Below are 24993 nucleotides of genomic sequence, written 5' to 3'. Positions count from 1 at the left end.
TGAAGGCATCAAAACTATGAATATACATACATGGAGATATGTACTTAACATAAAAACAATGGTAATAACTGAAAAGGTGTTTTCTATTCTAGTTTCTTCAAAATAGGGTCTATAGACCCTATTTTGTATAGGTAAAAATGTTTTTTTTTTAATTAAATGTGTTTTTCATGATGGTATCCTTACATCACACTCAATTTTTTACTGCATGCCTTTGGTAAGTGCCGGAGTGAGAAGAGGTTTTAAAATAATTAGCGCATGCTTACTTTTACCACATGCCTTTGGTAAGTGCAGGAGTGAGAAGAGGTTTTAAATTAATGAGCGCCCCGGCGGCAATTCAAGGAAATACGGTCAATCAGATTTAATCAGCGCCCCTGCTGGTTGCATCCAAGTACTGCACTTTATTTCTACCTCAGCTGCTCCAAGACACAATGAATCAACATAATATTACAACCCTGCCTATTTCTTCCCCTTCTATTTCCACAGCACTCACAAATGTCTCACCCACTGTGCTGAAAATAGGAGTGAAGTCGTTCCTTCTCATCATTTGCGAGGCAGAAAGTGAAAGACACAGAGGTGGATTTGTGCACACATCTGCAGTGACTAAAGGCGTTTCCGCCTCTTTAAAGCGACGCACAAAGGTCCGCTTGTTTGCGTCGACTTTCTGCAGCCACACAGGCGACATCTTTGATTTGCAGAGCGAGACGCGGTTACGTAAGACTCGCCAGGAAAGGAAGAAAGCCATAAAGAGAACAATGGAGGACAGGTGCACACACTATCTGGCCGTTGTGTCTGCACTTGAAGATGTGAGGATGGCAGACATGAGTGGGGGGGGGGGGGGAGAATGGTGAGGCCACGCAGGCAGAGAGAGGGAAAAATGGCAGATGGCACAATTGTTGTGTTTTGTGTGCGCTGCTGCAATTTGCAGCTTCACGGCCCAAAGGACGACTGCATCAGTGCATCACTGAGGTGGACCCCTGCTGGTGTCCAGGTGTAGCTGAGTGGGGAGGCTCTTTTCAAAATAGTAGTTTTCTGTTTGTGTGTGAATCTTTAATTTTTGTATGTATATATATATATTAGGGCTGGGCAACGATTAAAAATTTTAATCAAAGTTAATCGCACTATTTCTCCGATTAATCGCGATTAACTGCATTGTATACGCAAAGCCCAATAATGAATTCCAAAGTAGTGTGTAGTGCACCTTTATTGGAATATTCTCCCACATGAACAAAAGCGCCAAAACATTTGTTGTGCAAACACAATTTAAATCAGTCCTTGTTAAACAGTAGCAGTTAAATAGCATATTTTATGAAAATCAACTCCAAAAATGTAAATACAAACATTTAAGCTTATTGCCACTGCCAGGGTATTTAAGTTATCCTGTTTGTTATGGAAAATAAATATAATCTACATACAAATCTCTGAGCCACAATCATAACATCTGAACAGGCAATTTCTGAGGTAACAGCAGAAACATTTTTTTTATCAGGGATCTTATGTTTAAAAAACCTATATTATAGGTAGTGGGCTGTTTTAGGGAATTTTGGATCAAATTATCCGTAGTAGCAATATTAATAATGTTGTGTTTATTCTGCGTAGTGCACTTAAAATAATTATGACCATATCTAAGAATTGATATGATGGGAATTTTCCGATTGTTTGCTTGGTGCTTTGATAAACTGAAGGCATCATATACATGGTACTATATTGTGATGTTATGAGCCAGGGGAAAAAAGAACTACCCTACCCAGCATGCAACAGGAGTGAGGAGCATGTATAGGTTGTGTCGCCATGACAGCATCTTGTATGTTGTGATATGCACGCTCTGAAAGTAAACGTTAAGAAGTCAGCCAACACTCCTGGTCTGCATTATTCATAAATAGACAGACAACACATATACTCCGCTGCTTCACAGGCCGCTGGATGTAGCCGGCAAAGTATTCCCATGCTAGCTAGCAAGCACGCCTCATTCAGTCCAAAACGGCCCGATCTATCCACATCCAGAATTGTCTGGCGGTCGTAAGTGATCCCGGAGTGACCACGCTGTAAGCCAGCCAGGACATTTGCAGAATTGTCCGGTATTTTTGCCAAATGTTCCATCTTTACCAAGAGCCCCTCCACGCCGGGCGACGCCATCTTGTTAAGAAAAGGCGTTAACAAAATAAAAGCATGTAAACAACATACGCAAATGTGCAATAAAATAATTATCAGCGTTAATAGATTGATGAGTTAACTTGTAATTAACGCATTAATTTGCCCACCCCTAATATATATATATATATTTATATATATATATATATATATATATATATATATATATATATATATATATATATATACACATATATATATCTATATATATATATGTATATATATATATATATATATATATATATATATATATATATATATATACATACATATAAATATATATATATATATATATATATATATACATACATATAAATATATATATATATATATATATATACATACATATAAATATATCTATATATCTATATATATATATATATATATAGATATATATATATGTATGTATGTATAGATGTATAGATGTATATATTTATGGATATAGGGCTTCACGGTGGCAGAAGGGTTAGTGCGTCTGCCTCACAATACGAAGGTCCTGAGTAGTCAGGGTTCAATCCCGGGCTCGGGATCTTTCTGTGTGGAGTTTGCATGTCCTCCCCGTGAATGCGTGGGTTCCCTCCGGGTACTCCGGCTTCCTCCTACCTCCAAAGACATGCACCTGGGGATAGGTTGATTGGCAACACTAAATGGTCCCTAGTGTGTGAATGTTGTCTGTCTATCTGTGTTGAGGTGGCGACTTGTCCAGGGTGTACTCCGCCTTTCGCCCGATTGTAGCTGAGATAGGCACCAGCGCCCCCCGCGACCTCAAAGGGAATACGCGGTAGAAAATGGATGGATGGATGTATATATGTGTATATATATGTATATATGTATGTATAATATAAATACATATATATATATATATATATATATATATATATATATATATATATAGATAAATATATACATATATATATATATATGTATATATATATATGTATATGTATATATGTATGTATATATATATATATATATGTATATATTTATCTCTATATATATATATATATATATATATATATATATATATATATATATATGTATATATATATATATGTATATGTATGCTTTGGATCAAAAGCACCCTTTCTGACACAGGATGTGGTACGCTTTGGATCAAGAGTACTGTGACACATGACATGGTATGATTTGGATCAAAAGCAACCTTTTTGACACATGATGCGGTATGCTTTGGATCAGGAGTACACTTTGGCCCATGATGTGGTATGCTTTGGATGACACATGATGTGGTATGTGTCAGGTTCAAACACTGATGACATCTATTAAACAAGACAAAAAGGCAAAGAATCAAACAGAGACAGAATTAATTTTATACTCGGATCCGAGGAGAGGCATGGCCACTGTACACCCTGTACAGTTCCTGCACCATGCTCTAACCCAAGATCGTTCTCGTGGTTCTTTATTTGATTTTCTCCCCCATTCTTCCCACAGCTGCTTCCTCAAGGTAGTGGGTCGTGACCAGCATTGCCTTCGGTCCCCGAACAGATCAAAGAAAGTCCCATGAAATAGATCACAGAGTCCCATAAAGTAGATCAAAGAGGGTTCGTAAGAACACTTAAAAGAGTTCCTCTGGAAGTTGGGAGGATTCTGCCATCTGTCCGCCTGGAAGTCCAACATTCTGCTTGGAAAGCTCAAGCCTTTTTTCTTGTCGTCAGGAACACGATGTAATACAAGGTTTTATTTGATCATTTACACATGCTTTTAGTCAAGAGTACTCTTTGGCACATAATGTGGTATGCTTTGGATCAAAAGCCCCATTGCTGACACATGTGTTATGCTTTGGATCCAGAGTGCACTTTGGCACATGATGTGGTATGATTTGGATCAAAAAGACTCTGAAACATGATGTGGTACGCTTTGGATCAAGAGTACTCTTTTTGAAACACGATGTGGTATGCATAAAACCTACACACAAGTGAATGCAAGACATACTTGGTCAACAGCCATACAGGTCACACTGAGGGTGGCCGCATAAACAACTTTAACACTGTCACAAATATGCGCCACACTGTGAACCCACACCAAACAACAATGACAAACACATTTTGGGAGAACATCTGCACCGTAACACAATACAAACATAACACAAATACCCCAAAACCCCTTGCAGCACTAACTCTTCGCTACAATATACACCCCCGCTACCCCTTACCCTCGCCCCCTCAACCCAGCCCACCTCAACCTCCTCATGCTCTCTCAGGGAGAGCATGTCCCAAATTCCAAGCTGCTGTTTTGAGGCATGTTTAAACAAATAATGCACTTTGTGACTTCAATAATAAATATGGCAGTGCCATGTTGGCATTTTTTTCCATAACGAGTTTATTTATTTTGGGAAAAACTTGTTACTGTCAGGCTTGCCACTGACAGTTTGTTTGTGTTTTCATTTCTCCTCTGTGTGTTTAGTATTTCCTGTCCTTAGTTCCTGTCAGCACTCTTATTTTGGTTCAGCTTCCTGTTTGTCTCCCTGAGTGCTTTGTTTCCCCTCAGCTGTGGCTGATTGGCACCTTGCCACACCTGATGTCAATCAGCCAGCTCCTATTTTACCTGCTTTGTTCCTCCAGGATTATTGATTTGTCGATGACACTTCTTGTTGCTCTTGTGACGTGTGATCGCTCCTGTTGTGTCGTATCTTGTCTTGTCTGTGCAGTGTTGTGGTAAGCTGTGTTTGATTGTGGTTTTTAGTTCACTGCCTTTTGTTCCCTACTTCCAAGTTTGTTTTTATATTACATGTACGACTTTTGTTTCATGCTCGATTCTTGCTAGCTTCCATGCTAAGTTCCTTTTTGTTTTCTAGCTCCCATGCTAGCTCCCTTAGTTTGTTACCCGCCCACGTGCGTGCTTTTTGTTTGAACCCTTTGTTTTTGTCTTAGTATTTAAATTAAATCACAGTTTCCTGCCTTCCGCCCGATTGTAGCTGAGATAGGCACCAGCGCCCCCCGCGACCCCGAAAGGGAATAAGCGGTAGGAAATGGATGGACGGACGTTTGCCTGCAAAATGCCTGCCTCCATCTCTGTATCTTGGGGTTCGTCAACAACAAACTTTGACAGTTACATTGTTTAATGCATCCAGCGGGGCATCACAACAAAATTGGGCATAATAATGTGTTCATTCCATGACTGTACATATCGGTATCGGTTGATATCGGAATCGGTAATTAAGAGTTGGATAATATCGGATATCGGCAAAAGAGCCATTATCGGACATCTCCGCCATTTTATTTGTATCAGTGACACAGCAAGAAGAGGCTAGTAACACATTTGCTGTTAAATTTTGCATAACAAGCCCCGTCATTCACGCAAAATAAAGCCCAAGGCACAGAGTGTGATCCGTGCATAAGAAGGGGCGGCTCTGGTCCTAAGTGACCCTGTATTGGTTTAAATACTTTTGATATTTAAGTACAATACATGTCAGATACCTTTTATTCTAATACTTGAACTTCTACTAAAGTCATTTTCTGGTCTGATACAGTGCTTTACTTTGAAGAACTACTTTTATACAAGACCGGGTTTAGTGTTCCACTAGATCACAGCTCTCCCGCTCTAAAGTAATGACATTACAGCTCCTGTTGTTGACCTTTCCCCTTCACTCCGAATCAATGTCCCTTGAGCCTAAATGGCCGTATTTGAAAAATGACACAGACTCAGGGCCTCAGAAAAGGATATTTGAGCTTCAGGCTTAATGAGCTCTGTTTTCCATTTCTCTTCATTTGGGGTGCTGCAAAATGTAATCATGCACTTACAATGCGGCTCGGTGTCTCAACGTCTCAGTTATTGATGCATCATCATCATCATCATCATCATCATCATCATCATCATCGTCCCAGGAGACGTTTATCTTTGGTGTACAACTGCAGTGCTGCACACTGAGGGATGTTTGAAAGTTTTGACTGCTTTATTTAGCAACATAAGAGCGGCAAAATATTTCAAAGCGCTGTCAGTACGATGCACCGCATTCAAGATAGACATACTTGCCAACCTTGAAACCTCCGATTTGGTTGGGGATGGGACGGAGGCATGGCTGGGGGCGTGGTTAGCGCGGGGGCGTGCTTAAGAGGGGAGGAGTATAATTCACCAATTCGAGTATTTCATATATATTTCATATATATATATATATATGTATGAAATACTTCACTTTCAGTGAATTCTAGCTATATATATTTATTTTATTACATATATAAATAAAATACACAGTAATAAAAACACAGTTGTTCTACTAACTGTACTGTGCTTGCTGGTTACTAAAAAAACAACAACACTTACCTTTCATTATTTGAGTAACCTTTGTTCTGCCTTTTGTGTACTGGCGAGAGTCACTTGCCGTCAGGTGCGCAACACCACGTAAACTGTTGGCCAATCAAAAAGCAACCCCATAACACTTCAGCCAACATTCACCAGGAGATGGCAACAGACAACATAGAATCACTCTATTACAGACGGCGTCGCCATGGCTGTAACTTCCTCGTTCTTCTGCTTCGTCTCCTTGTGTGTGCACTTTTTTATTAAAATCCGTAGATGTTGTAACATGATTGGGCAGGCAAGCTGTTAATATTGTGGGAAAGTGGACGTGAAAACAGGTTGTCCCCACTCAGGTCCGCATGGAGCTGGAGGGGGCGTGGCCTCCAGTATCGCTGAATTTCAGGAGATTTTCGGGAGAAAATTTCTTCCGGGAGGTTTTTCGGGAGAGGTGCTGAATTTCGGGAGTCTCCCGGAACATCCGGGAGGGTTGGCAAGTATGAAGATAGAAGATTCTGATTTTGTCCTGGTTTTTGTCTGTAGGCACTAAAGAGACGCAGGATGAGGACAACCAGTGTGGTCACGATCACTCTCCTGCTTGCCACAGGTAGGAGAAGGAAAATAATTATAACATTTTTTTCCCATAGAAAAAAAAAAAAAGAAATAATCTGCTTTTGTGCGTAATTGTTTTTGCAATCATAAAACCTTTTATTACCTGCGGGAATAGTTTTGAGTAACATTTAAACATTCTCATTTGTCATAAAAGTGAATAAAAAAAAAAAAAAGCCAAATTTTGATTAGCGTCTTAACTATGGGCTTTTATTTGGTTTGGTTTCATTGTTTTTACATTCTTTTTGCACTAAAGGATCACAATGAATCTAATTTTCTGTTTATTCTACTCCATCATCTATTCATATTAGCATATGTTATTTATAACCTACTCTATTCAAATCTGTTGAAATGATGTCCATACTATCCTTGCTGTGGTGCTCTTTCTCGCAATGAATTATTGAAACTCTTTCAAAACAGGCCTACAAGTTAGAAAAGATCCTTCTGGTTGCTTTAAGATGGCATAAAGCATATTTTTAAAAAGATATTCTCATTAAAAAAACATATTTGTAAAGAAATGTGGGGGGAAAAAGTACAACTTTCTAAAAACAAAAAGACAATTCATTAATTTTTTTTTTTTTTTTTAACTTTTCAAAAATATTAATTGATTTAGAATCGGGATGAATAAGTCGCAATTTGGACGTGAATCCATTTTTTTGTAACCCCCTAATATTTAATATACGCTTAAAGTTAATTAAAATGTAGCAAGCAAATACTGTGATTAATCATGATGAATTAAAAATCATAGGTGTGATTAATCTTTTTTTTTATTAATTATTTTACAGCACTAATTATAATTAGTGCTGTCAAATGTTTCATTTTCCATGTCTATGCATGATCTAAATCAGTGGTCCCCAACCACCATCGATTGGTACCGGGCCGTAGAAGAATTAGTTATAATTTGTATTTATTAAAAAAAATATGTTTTTTATTTTTTGTAATTTTATTTTTATTTTTATTAAATCAACATAAAAAACACAAAATACACTTACAACTAGTGCACCAACCCAAAAAAACTCCCTTTTTCATGACAAAGAAAAAAAGAAAAAAGGTTGCATTGAGATGGCCTAAAAACATATTTAAAAAAATGTATTCTTAAAAAAAATATATGTCAAACTTATTTGTAAAAACAAAAACAAAAAGATAATTAATTAAACTTTTTTTTTTTAAGTACACTTTTTAAAAATATGAATTGATTTAGAATCGGGATGAATAAATCGCAATTCAGACGTGAATCCATTTTTTTGTACCCCTCTAATATTTCATATACACTTAAAGTTAATTAAAATGCAAGTAATTACTGTGATTAATCATGATGAATTAAAAATCACAGGTGTGATTAATCTGATTTTATTTTTTTTATTAATTATTTGACAGCTTTAATTATAATTAGTGCTGTCAAATGTTTCATTTTCCACGTCTATGCATGATCTAAATCATCCAGGTCATTGTATCCTCGGGGCGTTCAATGGCAATGAAAAAAATCAGACTAATCACACTTTTTCACGCAATTTAGATTATTCATGAACATTTTTTTTATGTTATAATCAAACACATGTCATTTAGTTTCTCACGACTTTGGAAGACTTATCTAAAGTTCAGCCTGAGTGTATTTTCTGAAATATTCCAGCTAGCACAACAGTTTTTACGATTAAACACATCATTTACTGTAACTCCTTATTTTCTCTAACAATAATAAATCAGTTCCACAGTAAAAAAAAAAAAAAATAAAAACTCTATTTTTCTTGCCACCACTTTTTATGTTTGTTATGTCAGCATATGATATTTATAAACTACTCCATTCAAATCCTATTCTGTTGAAATAATGTACTTACTGTCCTTGCTGTGGTACTCATTCTCCAAATGTATTATTTCAACTCTTTCAAAACGGGTTGCAGATTAGAAAAACTCCTTCTGGTTGCATTGAGATGGCCTAGAAAAATATTTTAAAAAATGTATTCTTCTCAAAAAAAAATATGTCAAACTTATTGTTGTAAAAAAAATTAGAAAAAAAAGTACAACTTTGTAAAAACAAAAAGACAATTAATTAAACCTAAAAATATATATATATATACTTTTTAAAAATATGAATGATTTAAAATCGTAATGACTAAGTCGCAATTCGGACATGAATCCATTTTTTGTAACCCCCTAATATTTGATATACACTTAAAGTGAATTAAAATGTAGCAAGCAATTACTGTGATTAATCATGATTAATTAAAAATCACTTGTGTGATTAATTTTATTATTCATTATTTGACAGCACTAAGTATTGTTGTCAAATGTTTTATTTTCCATGTCTATGGATGATCTAGTTCATTCAGCTCATTGTATTCTCGGGGCGTTCAATGGCAATTAAAAAATTCAGACTAATCAAACTTTTTCACACAATTTAGATTATTTGTGAACATTTTTTCATGTTTGACCTGAACGCATGTCATTTAGTTGCTCAAGACTTTGGAACAGTTTTATCTAAAGTTCACCCCGGGTGTATTTTGTGAAATTTTCCAGCGAGCCCAACAGTTTTTATGATTAAACACATAAAAATAAACAAATAAACACATAAAAATATGAATGATTTAAAATCGGAATGAATATGTCACAATTCGGAAGTGAATCGATTTGTTTGTACCCCCTAATATTTGATATACAATTAAAGTTAATTAAAATGTGGCAAGGAATTACTGTGATTATTCATGATTAATTAAAAATCACAAGTGTGATTAATCAGATTTTTTTTTAATTCATCATTAAGCACTACTAATTAGTAGTGCTGTCAAATGTTCTATATTTTATGTCTAAGAATGTTTTAAATCATCCTGATTTTTTTTTCTCAGGGCATTGACTGTCAATTTGAAAAATCAGATTAATCACAATTTTGAAATTTCGAATATTCTTGAACATTTGCAGCTAAGCGACCCCAAAAGGGACAAGCGGTAGAAAATGGATGAATGGATTTTTTCATGTTTTACTTCTTGAACCCATTTTTTATCTTTTGAGATAAACATTTTTTATGTATGTAACATTTGTTTTCTCACTCTTTTATATTGTTTATTTATTATTTATGTATTCAGTTTTCTGTTACAGAGAACAAGGAAATGGGATAACATTGCTAAGATATGAAAAGGGATAAGATTACATAAACTCAGCTTCTTCCTACTCCTTTTCGGACGTGCTGTAATGAAACAACTGGAAATATGTGATGCGATACATCAGGGGTGTCCAAAGTGCGGCCCGGGGGCCATTTGTGGCCCGCAGGTACATTTTTAACGGCCCCACAGCACATTTTAAAAATACGATGGAAAAAATGTTTCAATGTAAAAAGTGATATAAAGGAGCAAAGGGATAAAATGTAACAAGAAAAGGTTGCAATGTTTACTCCAATAACACAAAGCTGCCATTCAGGCTGTTTCTTTCTTTAAAAATAAATTAATGAATCAAAATTAATGTCATGAATTATTGACATATTCAAGGTTCCAATTACGTCACCTTAAATTTTCCACTTTGAGATATTTTTTGGGGAAAGTGTTGCAAATTTTGTGTTTGCCATATAAAAAAATGATTCGTTTTTTTAAAGAAAGGCCTAAAATGAACAAATGAAAAACATAAACAACAATAATACTTACGGAGGACGGCGTGGTGCAGTGACGCAGTGGGAGAGTGGCCGTGCGCAACCTGAGGGACCCTGGTTCAATCCCCACTTAGTACCAACCTCGTCACGTCCGTTGTGTCCTTGAGCAAGACACTTCACCCTTGCTCCTGATGGGTGCTGGTTAGCGCCTCGCATGGCAGCTCCCTCCATCAGTGTGTGAATGTGGAAGTAGTGTCAAAGTGCTTTGAGTACCTTGAAGGTAGAAAAGCGCTATACAAGTACAACCCATTTATTCATTTATTTACCATTAATTGACGGATAGATCTGAAGTTGATCTCGAGATTATTGTGTTAAAAGTAAACAGTAAAAAACTGTATTTTTTTTTTTTAACACTTTAATGAGTAGGACCCTTTTGGATCCCCAATCATTGTAGTGTGATTGTCATTGCTCAAAAAAATAATGAATTAAAATCAATGGTGTTATTAGTTATTGACTTTTTTGTGCAATTATATTTTATTAGATTTTACAGTTAAAATGACAAACAGTCACATCCACTCATACACACACACATACACACCTGAGGAGAGAGGTGCACATGAACTTTAACAACTCAAGGTTTACAGTACAGACATTATTAGAAAATATACCCAAATATTGTATATATATATACATACACACACACATATATACATCTATACATATATATATATACATATATCCATCCATCCCGCTGCGGCTCACAGTTATTGACTTTTTTAAAGCTCCAATTATTATATAATCTCAAATATGCCACTTAAAAAAAATATTGGGTGATATAATATTGCATATTTTGTGTTTTTTTTCCATCCAAAAAACAGGGTTTTCTTTGACAAAAAGAGCATACAACTTAAATCATTATAGTGAAGTGAATTATATTTATATAGCGCTTTTTCTCTAGTGACTCAAAGCGCTTTACATAGTGAAACCCAATATCTAAGTTACATTTAAACCGGTGTGGGTGGCACTGGGGGCAGGTGGGTAAAGTGTCTTGCCCAAGGACACAACGGCATTGACTAGGATGGCGGAAGCGGGAATCGAACCTGCTGCCCTCAAGTTGCTGGCACGGCCGCTCTACCAACCGAGCTATGCCGCCCCTGCTTTTATATTGACAGATGGACCTAATGTTGATCTGGAGATTTAAAACTCGAATAATAATAAAACAAAATAATCGGGGCGGCATAGCTCGGTTGGTAGAGCGGCCGTGCCAGCAACTTGAGGGCTGCAGGTTCGATTCCCGCTTCCGCCATCCTAGTCACTGCCGTTGTGTCCTTGGGCAAGGCACTTTACCCACCTGCTCCCAGTGCCACCCACACTGCTTTAAATGTAACTTAGATATTGGGTTTCACTATGTAAAGCGCTTTGAGTCACTAGAGAAAAGCGCTATATAAATATAATTCACTTCACTAATACTGAATAATGACACATTTTTAATATTTTTTGGACCAAAACCCTCTGTGGTCCCCGGGATCAAGCTTGAGTGGAGGCCGACATGTATATTGGTTAAACATATATTGTATTAGTTTTTTAAATAAAAAGATGTCAAAATGGCCGCCGCTTGCTTTGATTTTTCAGTCTGTGGCCCTCAGTGGAAAAAGTTTGGACACCCCTGCATTCCATCGTGTCATATGTATGTTCCAAATAAACTGAAACTGGAACTGAACTTGAACACACGTCACTTAGTTGTTCGAGACTTTGGAACAGTTTTATCTAAAGTTCAGCCCGAGTGTATTTTGTGACATTTTCCAGCAAGCACACCAGTTTTTAGGGTTCCATCCATTTTTTTTCCATCCATTTTCTACCGCTTATTCCCTTTCAGGGTCGCGGGGGGCGCTAGCGCCTATCTCAGCTACAATCGGGCGGAAGGCGGGGTACACCCTGGACAAGTCGCCACCTCATCGCAGGGCCAACACAGATAGACAGACAACATTCACACACTAGGGACCATTTAGTGTTGCCAATCAACCTATCCCCAGGTGCATGTCTTTGGAGGTGGGAGGGGCCTATCCCCAGGTGCATGTCTTTGGAGGTGGGAGGGGCCTATCCCCAGGTGCATGTCTTTGGAGGTGGGAGGGGCCTATCCCCAGGTGCATGTCTTTGGAGGTGGGAGGGGCCTATCCCCAGGTGCATGTCTTTGGAAGTGGGAGGGGCCTATCCCCAGGTGCATGTCTTTGGAGGTGGGAGGGGCCTATCCCCAGGTGCATGTCTTTGGAGGTGGGAGGGGCCTATCCCCAGGTGCATGTCTTTGGAGGTGGGAGGGGCCTATCCCCAGGTGCATGTCTTTGGAAGTGGGAGGGGCCTATCCCCAGGTGCATGTCTTTGGAGGTGGGAGGGGCCTATCCCCAGGTGCATGTCTTTGGAGGTGGGAGGGGCCTATCCCCAGGTGCATGTCTTTGGAGGTGGGAGGGGCCTATCCCCAGGTGCATGTCTTTGGAGGTGGGAGGGGCCTATCCCCAGGTGCATGTCTTTGGAGGTGGGAGGAAGCCGGAGTACCCGGAAAGAACCCACGCAGTCACGGGGAGAACATGCAAACTCCACACAGAAAGATCCTCAGCCTGGAATTGAACCCAGGACTGCAGGACCTTCGTATTGTGAGGCAGACGCACTAACCCCTCTGCCACCGTGAAGCCCAGTTTTTAGGGTTAAACAACTTTATTTTCCAGCCACCCCTTTTTATGTTTTTCAACACTATAAACTGTACTTTTACTATGAGCTCTTTTAGAAAATATGTTTTTGTACAATCTTGCAGACTCTACTGTACTTATAACAATTTTGTCTTTTTCTATCCATTATTTCCACCCACAGTTCTGTCAGTCTCTGGCAAAGGTAAACATGACTTCTCGCACCTTTCTTACTCTGCAGTGTCTTGTGTTGCCAACTATTTATGGCTCACATCTTCAGTGGCTAACATCTATACAAGCTGTACATAGACTACTCTAAACTTCCTTCTTTGCTTTGAACCAGTCACCGAGGTTACCGAGACCTTGCTCCACGGCGAGGATTTCCCCATTCCTCTGCACAGCCACAATTTGGAGGTGACCTTTCGCAACAGGTCGGCTCCGCGCTCGCCCCTGGTGACCTTGATGCGGGACGGCGAGGCGGTCAACAACCGGGCCAAAATAAACGCCCACCTCAGCCACCTGGTCATCGACTCCGTCGGCGAAGGAGACGAGGGACTGTACACCGTGAAGAACCCCCAGGACCCGGAGAACGTCACACGCATCACACTTGTAGTCCGAGGTACGGGTGACCTTTGACTCGGTTCTTTCAAGTCTTTCAATGTGTTTATTTATTATCATATTTTACCTTTTTTTTTACACTTTCTAAGTCTCTGAGATCCCACATTAGTGTATCAGCAGTGTGTTGTCCAAAATGTAGTCTTGATACCGCAGTTAAGACAGTTTAAAGGCCTACTGAAATGAGATGTTCTTATTTAAACGGGGATAGCAGCTCCATTCTATGTGTCATACTTCATCATTTGGCCATATTGCCATATTTTTGCTGAAAGGATTTAGTAGAGAACATCGACCATAAAGTTCACAACTTTTGGTGGCTAATAAAGAGGAAGTAGCAGACGATGTGTGCGTGACGTCACAGGTTGTAGGGCTCCTCACATCCTCACATTGTTTATAATCATAGCCAGCAGCAGCTAGAGCGATTCAGACCAAGAAAGCGACAATTTCCCCATTAATTTGAGCGAGGATGAAAGATTTGTGGATGAGGAAATTTAGAATGAATGAGAATCAGCACCTCCAAGTCCGAGTCCATGGTTCTCGCCCGGAAAAAGGTGGAGTGCCATCTCCGGGTTGGGGAGGAGACCCTGCCCCAAGTGGAGGAGTTCAAGTACCTAGGAGTCTTGTTCACGAGTGGGGGAAGAGTGGATGGTGAGATCGACAGGCGGATCGGTGCGGCGTCTTCAGTAATGCGGACGTTGTACCGATCCGTTGTGGTGAAGAAGGAGCTGAGCCGGAAGGCAAAGCTCTCAATTTACCGGTCGATCTACGTTCCCATCCTCACCTATGGTCATGAGCTTTGGGTCATGACCGAAAGGATAAGATCACGGGTACAAGCGGCCCAAATGAGTTTGGGTCTCTCCCTTAGAGATAGGGTGAGAAGCTCTGCCATCCGGGAGGAACTCAAAGTAAAGCCGCTGCTCCTCCACAGCGAGAGGAGCCAGATGAGGTGGTTCGGGCATCTGGTCAGGATGCCACCCGAACGCCTCCCTAGGGAGGTGTTTAGGGCACGTCCAACCGGTAGGAGGCCACGGGGAAGACCCAGGACACGTTGGGAAGACTATGTCTCCCGGCTGGCCTGGGAACGCCTCGGGATCCCCCGGGAAGAGCTAGACGAAGTGGCTGGGGAGAGGGAAGTCTGGGCTTCCCTGCTTGGGCTGCTGCCCCCGCGACCTGACCTCAGATAAGCGGAGGACGATGGATGGATGGATGGATGGATGGATGCTAGATCAGTGAAAGTAGCATCAAAGAAGAGAGGAAAAAGAGTGAAGGGAGCAAAAGAATTGAAGCATGGAGGCACAGTGGGCTGAAAGCAAGCGTGGATAAAGGCGAGCGCAGTGCAGTAATGTGTGGAAGTGTTGCCAGATGGAGTGTGTGCTGTGTTGCCAGATGATATGTGGAAGTGCTGCCATATGGAGTGTGTGCTGTGTTGCCAGATGATATGTGGAAGTGTTGCCAGATGGAGTGTGTGCTGTGTTGCCAGATGATATGTGGAAGTGCTGCCATATGGAGTGTGTGCTGTGTTGCCAGATGATATGTGGAAGTGCTGCCATATGGAGTGTGTGCTGTGTTGCCAGATGATATGTGGAAGTGCTGCCATATGGAGTGTGTGCTGTGTTGCCAGATGATATGTGGAAGTGCTGCCATATGGAGTGTGTGCTGTGTTGCCAGATGATATGTGGAAGTGCTGCCATATGGAGTGTGTGCTGTGTTGCCAGATGATGTGTGGAAGTGCTGCCATATGGAGTGTGTGCTGTGTTGCCAGATGATATGTGGAAGTGCTGCCATATGGAGTGTGTGCTGTGTTGCCAGATGATATGTGGAAGTGTTGCCATATGGAGTGTGTGCTGTGTTGCCAGATGATATGTGGAAGTGCTGCCATATGGAGTGTGTGCTGTGTTGCCAGATGATATGTGGAAGTGCTGCCATATGGAGTGTGTGCTGTGTTGCCAGATGATATGTGGAAGTGCTGCCATATGGAGTGTGTGCTGTGTTGCCAGATGATATGTGGAAGTGTTGCCATATGGAGTGTGTGCTGTGTTGCCAGATGATATGTGGAAGTGCTGCCATATGGAGTGTGTGCTGTGTTGCCAGATGATATGTGGAAGTGTTGCCATATGGAGTGTGTGCTGTGTTGCCAGATGATATGTGGAAGTGCTGCCATATGGAGTGTGTGCTGTGTTGCCAGATGATATGTGGAAGTGCTGCCATATGGAGTGTGTGCTGTGTTGCCAGATGATATGTGGAAGTGCTGCCATATGGAGTGTGTGCTGTGTTGCCAGATGATATGTGGAAGTGCTGCCATATGGAGTGTGTGCTGTGTTGCCAGATGATATGTGGAAGTGCTGCCATATGGAGTGTGTGCTGTGTTGCCAGATGATATGTGGAAGTGTTGCCATATGGAGTGTGTGCTGTGTTGCCAGATGATATGTGGAAGTGCTGCCATATGGAGTGTGTGCTGTGTTGCCAGATGATATGTGGAAGTGTTGCCATATGGAGTGTGTGCTGTGTTGCCAGATGATATGTGGAAGTGCTGCCATATGGAGTGTGTGCTGTGTTGCCAGATGATATGTGGAAGTGCTGCCATATGGAGTGTGTGCTGTGTTGCCAGATGATATGTGGAAGTGCTGCCATATGGAGTGTGTGCTGTGTTGCCAGATGATATGTGGAAGTGCTGCCATATGGAGTGTGTGCTGTGTTGCCAGATGATATGTGGAAGTGCTGCCATATGGAGTGTGTGCTGTGTTGCCAGATGATATGTGGAAGTGCTGCCATATGGAGTGTGTGCTGTGTTGCCAGATGATATGTGGAAGTGCTGCCATATGGAGTGTGTGCTGTGTTGCCAGATGATATGTGGAAGTGCTGCCATATGGAGTGTGTGCTGTGTTGCCAGATGATATGTGGAAGTGCTGCTATATGGAGTGTGTGCTGTGTTGCCAGATGATATGTGGAAGTGCTGCTATATGGAGTGTGTGCTGTGTTGCCAGATGATATGTGGAAGTGCTGCTATATGGAGTGTGTGCTGTGTTGCCAGATGATATGTGGAAGTGCTGCTATATGGAGTGTGTGCTGTGTTGCCAGATGATATGTGGAAGTGCTGCCATATGGAGTGTGTGCTGTGTTGCCAGATGATATGTGGAAGTGCTGCTATATGGAGTGTGTGCTGCGTTGCCAGATGATATGTGGAAGTGCTGCCATATGGAGTGTGTGCTGTGTTGCCAGATGATGACGAGGTGTGTGTGTTTGTTGTGATTGTGTGTCTTTTCTCCACCAGGCTGTCAGCCAGTAATTATGCAGCTCTTTAAGCAACACTCTTCCTTCTTCCCTGCTGTCTTTACTTCCCTCTAATTCTAGCCCCGACATTTCTGGATCAGTGTTCCCTCACTTCTTGACAATCTGTTCCATTTTTTTTACGCTTCTACATCTGTCGCCATTTTCCAGCCCTCAGACTCGACCGTTGATGTCTTCCTCTGTCACTCCTCCCTTTTTGAAGAGTCAAACTCTGCGCTGTCGGCTGTAATTATTCTTCCTTCTTCCTTTCCCTTAAAGAGGAACATTACCAGCAGACTTATCTAAGAGTCAATATATACCTTGATGTTGCCGAAGAAAGACCATATGTTTATTTATCCGATTTCCGAACTCTAAAAGGGTGAATTTGGCTATTGAAACGCGATGACTTTTCACCCGTGACGTCACAACGGGAAGCAATCCGACATTTTCTCCAACACATTACACACGCTAAATTTGCATCCAGCCTTTCCCCCCACCCACATCTAATGCCAAACAAACACATACCAATCGACGGAGTCAAGTTGCACCAGTGTCAAAAGATGCGAAAGCCCCTCGTTTGTTCCACACATTTTACCGACGATAGCGATGCTAAGACAGAGATGTGTGGATATCCCGCGACACTCAAAGCAGATGCATTTCCAAAGGTAAAGTCAACGAAATCACAAAGGTGAGTTTTGTTGATGTTATTAACTTATATGCTAATCAGACATATTTGGTCACGGCATGACTGCCAGCTAATCGATGCTAACATGCTATATTTAAGCTAGCTGTATGTGTACATTTGTAGCTATATTTGCATCCAGCCTTTTCCCTCCCCCCACATTTAATGCCAAACAAACACTTACCAATCGACAGATTTAAGTTGCTCCAGTGGTCAAAAGATGCAATCGTTGGTTAGAAGGCGATCGCCGAATAGCTTCAATAGCTATAGTTATAGCTATTGAGCGAATAGCTTCAATAGCTATTCGCTCAATAGCTTCAGTTTCTTCTTCAATTTCGATTTCGCTATCTGCCTCCACACTCCAACCATTCGTTTCAATACATGCGTAATCTGTTGAATCGCTTAAGCCGCTGAAATCCGAGTCTGAATCTGAGCTAATGTCGCTATATCTTTCTGTTCTATCCGCCATGTTTGTTTGTATTTAAGTGTCATTGCTCCAAAAATAATGAATTCAAATCAATGGTGTTATTAGTTATTGACTTTTTTAAGGCTCCAATTATTATATAGTCTCAAATATGCCACTTAAAAAAATATTGGGTGATAATATGGCATATTTTGTGTTTTTTTCCATCAAAAAAACAGGGTTTTCTTTGACAAAAAGAGCATACAACTTAAATCTTTATAGTGAAGTGAATTATATTTATATAGCGCTTTTTCTCTAAAGACTCAAAGTGCTTTACATAGTGAAACCCAATATCTAAGTTACATTTAAAGCAGTGTGGGTGGCCCTGGGAGCAGGTGGGTAAAGTGTCTTGCCCAAGGACACAACGGCAGTGACTAGGATGGCGGAAGCGGGGATCGAACCTGCAACCCTCAAGTTGCTGGCACGGCCACTCTACCAACTGAACTATACCGCCCCTGGTTTTATATTGACAGATGGACCTAATGTTGATCTGGTGAATTAAAACTTGAATAATAATAAAACTCAATAATACTGAAAAATGACACATTTGAATATTTTTTGGACCCTTTGGGGTCCTCGGCCGGGATCAAGCTTGAGTGGAGGCCTAACTGAATAGCTTCAATACCTATTTGCTCAATAGCTTCAGTTTCTACTTCAATTTCGTTTTCGCTATCTGCCTCCACACTCCAACCATCCGTTTCAATACATGTGTAATCTGTCGAATCACTTAAGCCGCTGAAATCCAAGTCTGAATCCGAGCTAATGTCGCTATATCTTGCTGTTCTATCCGCCATGTTTGTTTGTATTTGCTTCACGCAGTGACGTCACAGGAAAATGGACGGGTGGATTTAAAGATAGCGAAAATAAGGCACTTTGAAGCCTTTTTTCGGGATATCCCATGATGGGTAAAATTTTGAAAAAAACTTGGAAAAATAAAATAAGCCACTGGGAACTGATTTTTTTTTGTTTTAACCCTTCTGAAATTGTGTTTATGTTCCCCTTTAAGCGCCAACCACTCTGCTTTTACTTCCTAGATTGTGCTAACGAGCAGACCGTTAAATACGGGGAAAACTTCCGTATTCCCCTGCTGGGAGTGACGGCGCCTATCAGCCTGGAGTACAGACTCAGCGCTGTGGAGGCCAACCAGACATCCAGGTATGCATCGCTAAATGATGATTCTCTGTCCTTAATGAAGCCTTTCATCTCATGACCACCAGTACAAGAACTTCAGAGTTGTCCCCGAGTCTGGCCTTGCCGCCCACAGAACATTCTTCTTGGCCCCCAACATGATCTTAGACAGGGGTCACCAACCTTTTTGAAACCAAGAGCTACTTCTTGGGTACTGATTAATGCCAAGGGCTACCAGTTTGATACACACTTAAATAAATAGCCAGAAATAGCCAATTTGCTCAATTTACCTTTAATAAATAAATCTATATATATATATATATAAAAAAATGGGTATTTCTGTCCGTCATTCCGTCGTAAATTTTTTTTCCTTTTACGGAAGGTTTTTTTGTAGAGGATAAATGATGAAAAAAACACTTAATTGAACGGTTTAAAAGAGGAGAAAACAGGGAAAAAAATGAAAATAAAATTTTGAAGCGTAGTTTATCTTCAAATTCGACTCTTTAAAATTCAAAATTCACTCGAAAAAAAGAAGAGAAAAACTAGCTAATTCGAATCTCTTTGAAAAAAATAAAAAAATAATTTATGGAACATCATTAGTAATTTTTCCTAATTAAGGTTAATTTTTAGAATTTTGATGACATGTTTTAAATAGGTTAAAATCCAATCTGCACTTTGTTAGAATATATAACAAATTGGACCAAGCTATATTTCTAACAAAGACAAATCATTATTTCTTCTAGATTTTCCAGAATAAATTTTTTAAAAGAAATTCAAAAGACTTTGAAATAAGATTTAAATTTGATTCTACAGATTTTCTAGATTTGCCAGAATAATTTTTTTGAATTTTAATCATAAGTTTAAAGAAATATTTCACAAATATTCTTCGTCGAAAAAACAGAAGCTAAAATGAAAAATTAAATCAAAATGTATTTATTATTCTTTACAAAAAAAACAAAAAAAACCTTGAACATTGATTTAAATTGTCAGGAAAGAAGAGGAAGGAATTTAAAAGGTAAAAAGGTATATGTGTTTAAAAATTCTAAAATAATTTTAAGGTTGTATTTTTTTCTCTAAAATTGTCTTTCTGAAAGTTATAAGAAGCAAAGTAAAAAAATAAATGAATTTATTTAAACAAGTGAAGACCAAGTCTTTAAAATATTTTCTTGGATTTTCAAATTCTATTTGAGTTTTGTCTCTCTTAGAATTAAAAATGTCGAGCAAAGCGAGACCAGTTTGATAGTAAATAAAAAAATAAAAAAATAGAGGCAGCTCACTGGTAAGTGCTGCTATTTGGAGCTATTTTTAGAACAGGCAAGCGGGCGACTCATCTGGTCCTTACGGGCTACCTGGTGCCCGCGGGCACCGTGTTGGTGACCCCTAATCTAAGGAGTGTATAAGGTTCAAACACTGATGGCATCTGTTAAACAAGACAAGAAGCAAGGAATTAAACAGAGACAGAATTAAATTTGGCCCAATTGAGGAGAGACGCGTAGACATTGTACCTTTGTACAGTGTAGTCCCACGCCCCTGACGAAAGATTGTACGCCTCCTCTTTTATTTGGACTTTCCCTGATTACATGACAACAGCTGTTTCTAAGGGAGGGGTTTGTAAACAGCCTTCGCCTTTGGTTACAGAACAGTTCAAAGAAAAGGTCGTAAAAAGTTCACAGAAAAGGTCGTAAAACAGTTTTAAAGAATAGGTCCCTGTAGGGAAGTCAGGTACTGCTTCCTCTTCGCTTTGATTGATTGATTGATTGATTGATTGATTGATTGATTGATTGATTGATTGATTACAATACATGAAAGAAACAAAACACCTTCATGTTGCTTCCCATCCTACAAAGTGGAGTTTTACAAGCCTTCTTCCTGGTAAGTTCAAAGTCAGCTTTTGTCTTCTCGCCGGGAACTCAATGTAACACAAAGTTTTGTGATAACTTAGATACAATTATTCTGAGATGAATTCATTAAAAAGTGCATCTTAGATTTTTTTTAAGAAATCTTTTCTTGCGGCCCAGCCTCACCAAGTTTCTTTGAGTTTGAGACCCCTGCTCTGCACTACAGTATATGACAGGAGTGCTGCTGTTTTTAAGGACCCGCCACGCAAATGCTAGTCAAAGATCCTCAACATGACAGGATTGCGGCTGTTTCAAATGGACTACTGCATAAATGCTAGTCAAAGATCTTCTAAATGACAGGATTGCGGCTGTTTTTCATCGTTCTACAGCAAAAACACAAGTCAAAGATCCTCTACACTACAGTATATGACAGAGGTGCTGCTGTTTTGAACGACCCTCAACACAAATGCCAGTCAAAGATCCTCAATATGACAGGAGTGCTGCTGTTTCAAATGGACTACTGCATAAATGCTGGTCAAAGATCTTCTAAACGACAGGATTGCGGCTGTTTTTAATCGTTCTACAAAAGATCCTCTACACTACAGTATATGACAGTGGTGCTGCTGTTTTGAACCGCACTTGACACAAATGCTAGTTAAAGATCCTCAATATGACAGGAGTGCTGCTGTTACAAATGGACTACTGCATAAATGCTAGTCAAAGATCCTTTAAATGACAGGATTGCGGCTGTTTTTAATCGTTCTACAGCAAAAACACAAGTCAAAGATCCTCTACACTACAGTATATGACAGAGGTGCTGCTGTTTTGAACGACCCTCCACACAAATGCTAGTCAAAGATCCTCAATATGACAGGAGTGCTGCTGTTTCATATGGACTACTGCATAAATGCTAGTCAAAGATCCTCTAAATGACAGGATTGCGGCTGTTTTTAATCGTTCTACAGCAAAAACACAAGTCAAAGATCCTCTACACTACAGTATATGACTGAGGTGCTGCTGTTTTGAACGACCCTCAACACAAATGCCAGTCAAAGATCCTCAATATGACAGGAGTGCTGCTGTTTCAAATGGACTACTGCATAAATACCAGTCAAAGATCCTCTAAATGACAGGATTGCGGCTGTTTTAATCGTTCTACCGCAAAAACACAAGTCAAAGATCCTCTACACTACATTATATGACAGAGGTGCTGCTGTTTTGAACGACACTCGACACAAAAGCTAGTTAAAGATCCTCAACATGACAGGAGTGCTGCTGTTTTATATGGACTACTGCATAAATGCTAGTCAAAGATCCTCTAAATGACAGGATTGCGGCTGTTTTTAATCGTTCTACAGCAAAAACACAAGTTAAAGATCCTCTACACTTCAGTGTATGACAGAGGTGCTGCTGTTTTGAACGACCCTGCACACAAATGCCAGTCAAAGATCCTCAATATAAAATATTAATATTAATAATAACATTAAAAAAAGATCCTCAATATGACAGGAGTGCTGTTGTTTTAATGATCTACTCACTGCACAAATGCTAGTCAAAGATCCTCTAAATGACAGAATTGCGGCTGTTTTTAATCGTTCTGCAGCAAAAACACAAGTCAAAGATCCTCTACACCAGTGGTCCCCAACCGGAAGAATTTTTAATTCATTTTTTATTCATTTTTATTTTTAATTTTTTTTTATTTTAATTTTTTTATTAAATCAACATAAAAAAAACACAAGATAAAATTAGTTCACCAACCCAAAAAAACTCCCCTTTTCAAGCCCTTTGAGACACTAGTGATTTAGGGCTATATAAGTAAACATTGATTGATTGATTGATTGATGACAAAAACCTCCCTTTTTTGACAAGAAAAAAACCCACCAGTCAAAGATCCTCTACACTACAGCATATGAGGGAGGTGCTGCTGTTTTGAACGATCGACTGCATGAATGCTAGTCCAGATCCTGTAAAAGACAGGAACAGATCCACCTTCTTTTTGCAGACCCGCCCTTGTGCTGTGGATGACCACAGGCAAGGCGATTGACGCCTACGTGGGTCGCATCCTGGTCAGTCCCCAACATGTGATCCTGAAGGCGGTTACGGGCGCCGACCAGGGCAGTTACACCATCAGGGACGCTCGCGGCGTCATTAAGATGAAAGTCTGTCTCCACGTCATCGGTGAGTGCAAAGCAAAAAGTGATGAGACATCACAGTGGTGTTGTCGGCGAAACACTCCTCCCTCGGTAATGGAACGGCTACAGGAAGCCATGATGGTCTCTAACGGCGTGCTGGGATTCACGTACGCCATCTTTGGTCCCAGGGCACCGGATCTTTGAGAACCTGCTTCAAGGGGAAAAACTGAAGATCAACCTGATGCTCAACAGCTCCCTGGTGAAATTGTACTACAAACCTGTTAAAGACCCCACATCCCGCCTACTCATGGATAAAGGGAATTTTACTCATGTAAATATGATTTTATTCATTTTTTCATGATCTTCTATGTAAAAAATGTGTTACATGAACATCAAAGATTTTTTTAATTATTATTATTTTGCAAGAAGAACAAAACGTCTAGATAAAATCGAGAATACAATTGAATTGGTTTGAGAGAATAATTTCTAATAGTCTTAGTGTGTATTTAAAATGAGGGGAGCAGTGGGCAGCAGCGGTGGCCGCGCCCGGGAATACTTTTTGCTGATTTAACGAAGTTGCAAATTCCCAATGTTGTGGAATTTCAATATTTTCGATTCAACAGGAATAAAGACATATGTTTTTGTATACTTGGGAGAGAAAAGAAAGTTTTTTAAAAAAATATTCTTTCTCAATAGAATACCACAGGTGTCCAACTCAAGGCCCGGGGGCCAAATGTGGTCCGCCACTTCATTTTATTTGGCCCTCCAAAGCCTGGAAATAATATGTATCAAAGTACTGTAACTTTTCCGACTAAATGTATTCTTTCTTTCTATTTTGGGATTTAAAAAAAATATGTACTCCATGTAATCGCAAATTATGTTAACTAAAATATTGTCTAACTATGCAAAAATATATTATCAAACATTCAAACCATTTTTGAATAGAGATGAATACTAACAAGAATGATTTCAAAGCAAGTTATCCATCAAATTGTGCAATGTAAAAACAGCAATAGATTTCATGGTAAAATTGTTAATTTTACTATAGTTTTTACAGCATTTTTCCATAAATGAAAAAAAAACAGCACCTTTTTTTACTGTTATAAATTTTGGTGCCGCTTTGGTATTTACAGTAATACACCAAAAAAACTACAGTTGTTGATTTGCGGTAAAAAACAAACAAACAAACTGGCAGCTCAGAGGCCAAAATTTTACTGTAAAATTGCAGTTTTTTTTATTTACAGTAAAACAAAAAAAGTAACTTTTACAGTAAAAGTCCGTCAACTAAGCTGCCTTTTTTTTTTACCATAAAAACAGGACTACTGTTTTTCCATTTACAGTAATATATACTAAATATTGAGGTGAAATTATTGCAATTTAACATATTTTTTTTTACATTTAAGTTATTAAAAAATCTACTGATAAAATGCATTGAAAAAATTGTGTAATAATTGAGGGTGTAACGGAACACAAACATTTCGGTTCGGTACGTATCTCGGTTTGGAGGTCACGGTTCGGTTCATTTTCGGTACTGTAAGAAAACAAAAAAATATACATTTTTTGGTTATTTATTTACCAAATTTGTAAACAATGGCTCTATCCTTTTAA

The 24993-nt window shown here is 39.4% G+C and overlaps 2 protein-coding genes across 2 annotated transcripts in view; both read left to right on the top strand.

The window, feature by feature from the left end:
• Positions 1-24993, top strand: part of vars1 (valyl-tRNA synthetase 1) — a 223102-nt gene that overhangs the window by 78317 nt on the left and 119792 nt on the right. The gene's annotated exons all lie outside the window — the stretch shown is intronic.
• The window catches only part of si:dkeyp-77h1.4 (uncharacterized), a 38416-nt gene that overhangs the window by 4177 nt on the left and 9246 nt on the right, over positions 1-24993 (top strand). Inside the window, exons 2-7 of the mRNA XM_061914821.1 lie at positions 6943-7006; positions 13445-13465; positions 13604-13879; positions 19322-19442; positions 23256-23431; positions 23574-23716. Coding sequence (XP_061770805.1) covers positions 6943-7006; positions 13445-13465; positions 13604-13879; positions 19322-19442; positions 23256-23431; positions 23574-23716 — 801 coding nt within the window. The remainder of the gene's footprint in view (positions 1-6942; positions 7007-13444; positions 13466-13603; positions 13880-19321; positions 19443-23255; positions 23432-23573; positions 23717-24993) is intronic.

The sequence above is a fragment of the Nerophis ophidion genome, linkage group LG11 (genome assembly GCF_033978795.1).
Source record: "Nerophis ophidion isolate RoL-2023_Sa linkage group LG11, RoL_Noph_v1.0, whole genome shotgun sequence".
NCBI lineage: Eukaryota > Metazoa > Chordata > Actinopteri > Syngnathiformes > Syngnathidae > Nerophis > Nerophis ophidion.
The sequence above is the reverse complement of the archived record's forward strand: the minus strand, read 5'-3'. Positions and strand labels throughout refer to the sequence as shown.